We start from the raw sequence: 10,256 nt of genomic DNA on the forward strand, positions 1-10,256 counted from the left end.
TCTTTTTGAAACTGGGTCTCACTATGCACTTTAGGCTGGCCTTGAGCTCACTTTGTAGCCTAGGCTGCTCCCAAACTTGCAACAGTCCTTCTAACGCAGGTATGTGCCATAATGCCCAGCAAGACACTGATGTTTAGGGAGTGAATGGACTAATAATTATCCAACAACAGTAGATCAAAGGACCTTCCAAGTGGAGGAAACAGGTAGTATAATGGGCCTGAAGTTTTTTCCTGTGCAAGGTATGTGAGAGACTTATGTGGTTGTTAAAAGCAATTTACTAGTACTCAAGGAATATAGAAAAGGTAAGTTTATTGATACTTGGCAATAGAGCAGAGTGAATCCAAGAACAGACTCGAAATTAGGATGACAGGCTATTTTCATATTTGCTTTTATTATGAGCAGCTGTGTCTGGAAACACCCCAGGAATGATTTCATGAAGTCATGGTGGTTCTGTTGTTCATTCTTTGCAATTCTATAGAAAGTGAGGCATTGTTTGAAGACTGGCTACAGTTTTCTTAATTGACAGGGTCAAGTACCCATGGTATTGCTAGAAATAATCCTTCTTAAATTAATAACACATAAAGACTGACATAAATACATTTATTAATAAATACACAAAGTGTTAGTGGCCAGGGTATCAGAATAAAGTATCTATGTTTGTAATTGAAAGGGACTTTTGATGTCATTTTGGGATAGGGGAAGATTTTTTTTTTTTTTGAGACAGGGCCTATGTCATTCAGGCTGGATTTGAGATCACTACATAAACCAGGCTGGCCTCAAATTCCTAATGATCTCTGTCTCTCAGATTCTAAAGTGCTGGGGTTACAGATATTTGCCCAGATAGAGATAATACTCTAAAATGTGACAAGTGGCTGGATGTATGTGTATTTTCAGCTTACACAGTAGAACATTAAAATATCTATTACAGACTCATCTCTCAGTTGCAATGTGGGCTTATGGTAAAATAATTGTGATTCCCCACAGCTCTGTCATAGAGTGGGGAAGAAGGATCGAGGGTAGGCTGGGATGATAAATTTTCCTTAGTATTTAACCAAACATTACTCTGGGCACTTGGCAGGTTAGTATGTATGTATCTTTACTTTTATGTGATTCCTGGTACGATATTCTCCTTTATTTTATGACCCTCTTTTCTTGTGAATTACCTGTTTACATCTCCTGACATCTGCTTTCTTAATTTTCAATTATTGGCTTTTCATTGTCTACATTCAACTAACCTTGAGCTACATCCCTAGCCCTTGACATTTTCAGATTTAGGGTCTTGCTAATTTCCCAGACTGGGTTTGAATTTGCGATCCTCCTGTTTTGACCTGTGGAATTGCAGGGATTATGGATGGCTGCCACCGAGTCACACTCCATAATTTCTCTTTACCATCTCTCAGTTTGGTTTTCAAATTCACTCGCGTAGCTTTACCTTTTTTATTTGGATTTGGTACAAGGTTAATTAAAAATAAATTTTTGTGTGTACAGGGCAGAATTAAGGTAACAAATTAAAAATGTTCTCTTTCAACGTTTAGCAAGTACTATTTAAGATAACCGCCCAGAGAACTCCCAGACTTAAACCACTACTAGGTACCCACGCTAGAAGGATTTAAATAACGCCATGGTTACACACACACGAAGGAACACCACCTTCCCGCAAACGCCTCGGAATTGCTGATTTAGAACTTCCGGGGCGGAGTGTGCGCACGCGCAGATTAACTAGCACAGCCTCGGGACTCAAACCAAGTCATTACCCATAATGCCGCGTTTCCGGAAGCTGGTGCTTTCCACGGTCACTGTGGAGTCGGCTTTGTCGCTGTCTGTTCAACACCAAGAGGAAACCTGAGCTGACTACCCAGACCAAAGGTGTATTTAGGGGAAGCAGTTATGGGCGCTATCGCTGTGGGTGAGTCCTGTTCCCACTCACTTGCTGTCGCCACCTGCCTAACTTCCTGCTTTCGGAGAGCCCGAAATTTTTCTCCTAAACTTGTTCTCTTCTGGAAAGCCTTTCTCTCAACGTGTTGCGGGCTCTCCCTGTACTACGTTCTCGTTGGCTGCTTGTCCTGTCAGTTCCAGCAGCTGGCCAATGAGTTGCTTGTGTTGGTGCCCTCTTCGACCCTTGGGCCCAGAGCCACCCCTCTTCTCCTGTGGGTTCCCATCAGATAGATGGAAGGGAATGGAAGGAAAGGAAAGAGGAGGGAAGTGTGGTGTGGTAGGCACCAGGAGTGTAGGTGGGTGGCTGGCCCCAGTACAGCCGCGTCCACGTGGTTAGTAGGAAAATTAAGATCTGTCACCAATCTGGCTGAACGCTAAGACCTTTCCAGTATGTGCACTCGTAAAGAACACATTTAAGAAAGATGTGCTTCTGAATAATGTTTTCCTCACACTTTCATTTGTAATGGGACCCAGTATCAGCGATAGACAGGGAGAGCAGAGAAAGGATGGAATGGAATTAGCATGAGAGCTGGCAGGACCAGCTTTGATTTAAATTTTGCGTAGTCTTGCCAAGAGTTGTTTGACGTAGATGCAGATTCTTACTTAAAGACTCACCTAAAGACTCATCTAATAGATTTATTAGTGTTTTATTGCAGACACTGAACTTTATTTTCATGACTCATTAGTGGCCGGTATAGTTTTTAGTGGATCTCTTTCAACAGGGCTTAAATGATCCCTTATGTCTTCTGCCTGCAGCAATTACAATTCGCCTTTCAAGTTTTCCTTTGGAGTTTGAGTTAACGCAGTCTCAAACCAGATTTACTAGTGCTGTCTTCAGTACTCCAGACTTCTGACTTCATTCTTCACCTTTTTCTATTTCACCAGAACTTGTTTACTCCATTCCTATGTACCTACCTTTGCACCTTGTAATCATCTTTTTATGCTCCAGGTACTATTCTATTTTTCTATATCAATGCAAGAAGTATTTTTTAAGAATGTACTACCTACTAACACTGCACTTAATTCTACAGCAACTCAGAAGTTTTGCCTAGAAACATTTCTTTCTCTTAGAAATTAAGGTTACTGAGAGAAAAATATGTTGCGATCAATGAATTAAGGACCAGTCTTCCGTACTGTTTCATAAAGGGAGAAGATACTGTTGCTATTGTGACTAGGAAAGCTCAGTGGAGAATTTTATGAAGGCTAAGTCTTCATTGAAATAGAATACTGGGACGATTGGTAACAGAATGAGATCAAGCTGTTCTGACATAAAGCAGTGGTGGTGAACCTACGACGTGGATATTACTTTTTCTTGTTTTTGTTTTTTTCTTGAGTTTTTTTCTTTTAATTTTGTTTTTTATTTATGTATTTGTTTCAGGGTCTCACTTTGCAGCCCAGACTTATAGTGATCCTCTGTTTTCAGCCTCCACTGCTGGTATTACAGGCATGTGCCACCAGGCCTGGACTCGATTGAAAGCTCAGCAGACACTGGCACTGGCATGGCATGTAGGACGGGATAGAACGCTTGGTCCTGAGCTTGCCAAAGCAGGCACTTAGGGCCAGGGAGATAGCTCAATAGAATAAGCGCTTGCCAGGCGCAGGGTTCTGAGTTCAATCCTTGGTATGGCAAAAAATAAAAAACAAAAATACCCAAAAAAATCTCAAAGCAGGCTCTTAGTCCAATGAGCTATCTCACCAGCCCTGTTTTTTCTAAACTAAAACCTCAGTATTCAGGTTTAATTACAGCATAGGCGTTTTGTGATATAGTTAGTGGGTTTTAGGTTACCGTGGGCACTGATCTCTAAAAGGATTCCCATCAGTGGCATAGAGGATGATGAAGAGATGGCTTGTATTGGAAAGGAAAGAATGATAATTTTGGAATCCAGAGAATGCATTTTCCTTACATTTCTGTCACCATGTGATCTTTTACATTTTGTTTCTGAGTTTCTTTAGTGAAATATTCCCATTTGAAGAGATGTGAGAATCAGATGTGATAATGTTTGTGGAAGGGCTTTGAAGATCAAAAGTATCATTCAATTAAGCTTTAATAGTTCTTTTGTTGAGTGAGGAAAGCATTGCCAAACCTTTGGAGCCAAATTATAAAGGACAGTGACTTTAAGTTCAAGAACATGGACTTGGAAACTATCAAATGCTTTCATCAAGAAAGTTAATAAGATAAAAATGGCAATTATTGGAAAATGAACCTGACACTCAAGTTCAGGACAGATTAGAGGGAGTTAAATTGGAGGCAAGAACCTGGGCCCTAGGTTTTCATAAAATCTACAATTTTAGGTAATATAAATTACATTAAATGTTATAGTTGTCCGGGTCTGCCATGCTGGCCCCACCTCTGGGGCGCCCTGAGACAGTGATTGAGACTGGGCGTGGCGGCATGCAACTGTAATCACAGCTCTTCGGAGGCTGTAAACAGGTGGATCACTATGAGTCTGATCTACTAGTGAGACCTGAACACTCTGTAGACCCTTCCCTAAAATACAAAAAAAAAAAGAACTAGAAGAGTGTACTTAACAGATGCTGGTTTAGGGAGGTGATGACAGCCAGTGGTCAGATTAACTTTTTTTTTTTTAGATTATTTACTTGGTACAGGGTCTTGCTGTGCAACTTGCACTCATAGTGGTCCCCCTCCCTCAGCCTTCCCAGTGCTAGGATTACAAGTGTGTGCCACCATGCCCAGTTTCAGCGGCAGGCATGGTATGGGACCAGCGTGACATGTACCGGGGATCAAACCCAGGTCCTTGTGCTTGCCAGGCAGGCACTTAGACCAGCGAGCTATTTCCCAAGCCAAGATTAACTTTTTTTTTTTTTTTTAAAGAATAATTTTTTTTTTTTTAACATTTGTTTATTTATTGTGTGTGTGTGGCCAGCTCAGCCCTCCAGGGGGCAGGGCTGGCTGGCATGTGGTGCTGGGGGATCGAACCGTGGTCCCTGTGCTTGCCAAGCTTGTTCCATGTAGGTGCTTTAGACCAATGAGCCATCTCGCCAGCCCCCTAGATTAACTTTTTAATGGTTGACTAAAAAGTTAAGATTTGATATACATTTAGTTTTGCCATAATTTTCCAAATAAGTTTTGCAAAAATATAGTAATCTAATTAGTTGAGTGCACTTGCAATCATCAGTTAGCTAATATCTATAGGAAATCCTGTTGCATAAAAATATACAGTAAGCCCCCATCTCAAAAAAAAGAAAAAGGATGCTATCTCCTGACTTCTATATTTATTGAACACCTCTTAATTTTGCTAAGACTATTTATTTCCCCAATGTAAGAAAACTAAGAATGGTATTATCCTGTCTACTCAGAATTGTTAAAAATTAGATAATACTTATAATGGTCTTTGTAAATTTTAAAGTGTGATAAATGCAAAATATTCGGTGGCTTTGCTGTCTTTTACCTTCCAGAACAGTATTAAATGCACTTTTTTGGGGGGGGAATCAAGCTAATTTTATCTTGTTTTCCAGATTTTTATTTTATGTCAATAAGTAATCTATAAAGTGCCAGCATGGGAAAGAAACGGACAAAGGGAAAAACTGGTCCAGTTGATGATTCTTCTGAATCTTTAGGTATATTTCATTAATTGAATTTTTAACATTTATATCCATAAATGGATATTTTAATATATAAAAATGACGTGTACTTTGTTATATAACTTGCATTTTAGTGTTGTGTCAGTATGTCACTTATTGGAATTTTAAAGCATATTTTGATAAAGGACCATGTGTGCTGATTTCTTAAATTACTTATTTATTTCTGTACTGTTGTACACTTAGATAAAATTTAATTTTATGAATGTAATAAACATAATCTTTGTTGCTTTCCGTGCACATACAGTTCTTTTTCTTTTTTTTTTTTTTTTTTTTTTTGGCAGAACTGGGGATTGAACTCAGGCCCTTGCACTTGCCGGGGAAGCGCTTATTTCACTGAGCCATCTCCCCGGCCCACAGTTCTTGATACAGATAGTGTTTACTCAGTATCAGATTTTTATTCTAGTACTGAGCAATTCCAGTTCTAAATTTCTGGCAACTTTAGCCTTCTCTTTGATGTACAGTGTGTTTTGTAGATTGCTATACATTAGTCAGCTGTGAACCACTCAGGGAAAATGTGAACCCTGCCACAATATGAGCTACTCAAAGAGAAGAGATGTGTCTTGGTCACTTTTAAGTTCCCTGGCACCCAGCCTGTTGCTTGGCTTGCAGTAGGTGTATTGGTGACTGACTGAAGAACTTTCTTGTCAACACTTTTCAGATTAAAGAGGACCAGAAGTATGGTAAATGGCCTTACTTTAAAGAAAATAGGCAAAGGAGCCAGGGAGATTGCTCAGTAGAATAAGCACTTCCCTGGCAAGCTCAAGGGCCTGAGTTCAATCCCCGTTTCCACCAAAAAAAAAAAAAAGAAAAGAAAATAGGCAAATAAATTGAAGTGAGTTCATAGGGGGGATGGTGATTCTACTAGGACTTCAGACAAGCAAAATTTCAAATTTGTATGCAATCTCTTTCTCAGAGGTTGGGTGCATAGGTCAGTGGTAGAACACTTGCCTAGCATGTAGAAGGTCCTAGGCTCACTATCCATTATCACTAAAAAGCAAAACATAATTCTCCCATTATAATTAAACATCAGATTTTATCCTAATAACTTAAAATATTGTTTGTAGAGTAATTCATTTTTAAAATTTGAATGAAGGATAAATTTTGACAACTGAATAAAAGGCTATTTTTGACTTAATATATTGTGTTTTAATAGAACCTATGTGCAGACACATTCGCAAAGGATTGGAACAAGGTAATTTGAAAAAGGCTTTAGTGAATGTAGAATGGAATATTTGCCAAGACTGTAAACTGGACAATAAAATAAAAGATCAGTCTGAAGAAGAAACAGAAGAAACTCCTTCAGTTTGGCTATGTCTTAAATGTGGCCATCAGGTATGCTTACATTTTGCTCAATGTAATATTTTAGAAAGGTCTTTGAACATGTTTTATTAAATATATTGTATGGTGACTAAGATGCGAACTGGCATAGGTCATGTTCTCTGGGGAACTGACTCTGAGACTATATTGGTAGTTTTTTGAGGAGTTTCTCTGGTACCACACCAGCAAAAGCTGGGAAACACAAATAAGCAAATGAACTGCATGAAGATGCAGTTGGAACAGTGCTATAGCTGATGGCATAGTGGACTCTGGCCTTTGAGAGATGTTCTGAGGTGAGACAAGGGACCAGAGCTTTGTTCCTGTGCTTAGACTGGTTGTTGAACACAGTCTCCACTTTGGTAGTAACTGGAGAGGAAGCAAGCCAGCTCTTTTCATTGAGGCTGCTTCCTGGGGGAGGATTGCCTGGGCTGTGAGCTTGTATCAGAACTCATTTCAGGCTTGGGTGTGAATGACTACTTTGGTTTTGTGGGATAAGTGGGTTTCTACCTACTGTACCAGCTTATAGGTATTGCCATGGTCAGGATTCTCAGTGACCTTTAATGCTGACAGCTAAGGAAATCTAATGGGGTTGTCTTGTCATAAGCTACAAGATGAGGTAGATGGCTAGTATTTTTATCAACATTTTTTTAAGTTGAAAATTTTTATTGAGGTAGTTATAGACGTACATACATTTTAAGAAATAATACAAAGATATTTCTATACATTTTGTACAGTTTCTCCCAGTGATGTTTATAAAACTATTATGGTATCACAACCAGGATTTTGACATTGTAAAATTCACCAATCTCAGTTACATTTATTTTTTTCTTCCTTTGTGTCCCTGTGGTCTATTGTGTGTATAATATTATTTACATTTTGTCACCGGTGTCAGTTGGTCTTCACTACCTCTGTAAGAATGTTTAGAATTTGAGCAACACATAGATCACTTTCTGTTGTCCTTTTATGATGATCCCCACACCCTCGCTGCTATCCCTCTCCCTAGGCCCAAGTGTTAAGCTGTTCTCTATTTCTAAAATTTCATTATTTCAAGATATAAATGGTGTACAATTCTTTGCATCGTTTTTTGAAACAGGTTCTTGTTAGATATTTCAGGTGGCCTTGAAATATCACTCTGTAGTCCAGGCTGTCCTTGAACTTGTGGTAGGCCTCTTGATGGTAGGACTGCAGGAGTGCACCACCATGCCTGGCAATAACAAATTTTTATTCATTTATTTTGAAATTAAATGTTGTCTGGGATAAATTAAATCAGTACTGCTTGATATCATAATTAAAGAATTAGAAGCCACTGGTGTTTGTTTCTCTCTGAATATATATATTTATCTATCTGTTAGGAACTAAACCTGTAGTACAATATTTGGTTGCCTCCTTTAGAGAGGTACCAGTAAGATGTACTTCTTACTAGATATCTAACTAGATGGAAGCAGGGCTGGCCTGATAGCTCAGTGGACTAAAGTGCCTGATTAGGCAGAGCGCAGTGGCTTGAGTTTGATCCCCAGCATGCCGTGCTGTGCCTACCTGCAGGGCGCACTGAGACAGCAATTGAGACTGGGCCTGGTGGTGTGTGCCTGTAATCCCAGCATTTGGGAGGCTGAAAACAGGATAATCACTATGAATTGATCTACGTAGTGAGACCCTGTAGACCGTGTCCTAAATACAGGAAAAAACAAAAAACACAAAACAAAAAACTAAATACATGGTAGCAAAAAGAACTCATCTTTTTTTAATAAGTAAGCTTATACATATTTTAGTTGATCATTTTCTGTGCCTGTTGGGTGGATTGTTCAATTAATGCTTATTGCCTGCCTCCTAAAAGATGTTAGGATCTTTTGGTAATAGACTAATTCCATTAATTTGAGACTTAGTACATAGGAAAAAGGATATGAACTTTAAAATAGGGGCCAGGGAGATGGCTCAGTAGAATAAGCACTTGCCTGGCAAGCACAAGGGCCTGAGTTCAATCCCTGGTTTCACCAAAAAAAAAAAAAAAAAAAGAACCCTTTAAAATAGGAAATAAGAACTGAGTGTAGTGGTGCATGGCTGTAATCCTAGCACTTGGGAGTCTGAGGCAGGAGGATCATTGCAAGTTTCAGACCAGCCTGGGCTACAAAGAGAGCTCAAGGCCAGCCAGAACTGTATAGTTAAGATGCTATCTCAAAAGAAAAAAGGAATGCTGCTAGGAATTTACACTATGCTTTGGAGAAATTTGTTTACAGAAAGGCTACCATATTTTCTCATGTAGGAGAGTAGGCATTGGCTTCTAGGGAAAGATAGCTTTGAACACAGGCTTAGATTTGGTCAGGTGGCAGTAAGGATTCCAGGGCAGATGGATTAATATGAACCAAATCTGCAGTTATAAAAATGCCAAGGGTGTTTAGCTGGTAGCTGGCATGTGAACAGATGATGTAGGAGACTGGGGGCTTAAGCTGGAAACATAGACTGAACGGAGGGTATCAGCTTTGCCCATAAAAACAAAGCTTTCTTTTAGGAACGTTAAGCTGAAAAAAATTAAGAATAACCAAAGTTCTTGAGGTACTTCTGTCCTTGTGATAGATTATGAATTCTCTCTTTTGGTGAATTTTGTGATAGTGTTTGTTATGGTTTGTGTATAGGTGTCCTCTGAAAGCCTCTTGCAGTGTAGGGGTGGCTTCTGGAGTTTGTGATTGATTATTGTGGGTGTGGATGATGCACCTGCCCTAGGGCAGGTAATTTGCATTACAATGTAAGGAGGGGAGAGAAGTTAGCTGCTTGAGCTGCTGCTCCTCCTTTTGCTGTCTTGCTCTTTGCTGCCACCATGAAAAGTTGCTTTCTGCTATGTTCTGCTTTGCCTTGGACCCAGCTGAATATGACTGAAACCTCCAGTAACTGTGAGATAAATAAACACATTTCTTTCCTTCATTTTGAATGTTGCGTATTTGTCCCAGCAATGAGAGAAGAGTAACTGAGATAGAAATTGGTACTAGGAGTAGGGTTGTTGCTGTGGCTCAACCTGACCATGTAGATTACAAGCTTTTGGGAATGGCTTATAGGAAAAGAGGAAAGGTTTGGAGATGTTTCCTACTTGTGAAGAGCTGGAACAGCTTCAGCTCTTCTGTAGGGGAGATTCTGGTCAGAGCTCAGAAGATCAGATGGCTGATAGAAAGCCAGCCTGTAAAGACCAGGTAGGGGAGGTTTCTGCTGAGATGAAGGACTGCATTGGTTGTTGGACTCTGGATCATTTGTTTTTTTAATTTTTTTTTTAATTTTTATTTATTTGTGTGTGTGTGTGTGTGTGTGTGTGTGTGTGGCCAGCTCAGCCCACCAGGGGGCTTGGCTGGCTGGCATGTGGTGCTGGGGGATTGAACCGCGGTCCCTGTGCTTTGCTAAGCTTGTTCTAAGTAGGT

At 39.7% G+C, this 10,256-nt stretch overlaps 1 protein-coding gene across 1 annotated transcript in view; it reads left to right on the forward strand.

Annotated features, from left to right (window-relative positions):
• Positions 1-1,767: 1,767 nt before the first annotated feature.
• The window catches only part of Usp16 (ubiquitin specific peptidase 16), a 34,719-nt gene continuing 26,230 nt past the window's right edge, over positions 1,768-10,256 (forward strand). The window contains exons 1-4 of the mRNA XM_004646327.2: positions 1,768-1,906; positions 5,413-5,514; positions 6,692-6,870; positions 7,949-7,968. Coding sequence (XP_004646384.1) covers positions 5,454-5,514; positions 6,692-6,870; positions 7,949-7,968 — 260 coding nt within the window. The 5' untranslated portion in view covers positions 1,768-1,906; positions 5,413-5,453. The remainder of the gene's footprint in view (positions 1,907-5,412; positions 5,515-6,691; positions 6,871-7,948; positions 7,969-10,256) is intronic.

This window comes from Octodon degus, unplaced genomic scaffold, assembly GCF_000260255.1.
Source record: "Octodon degus isolate 3935 unplaced genomic scaffold, OctDeg1.0 scaffold00264, whole genome shotgun sequence".
NCBI lineage: Eukaryota > Metazoa > Chordata > Mammalia > Rodentia > Octodontidae > Octodon > Octodon degus.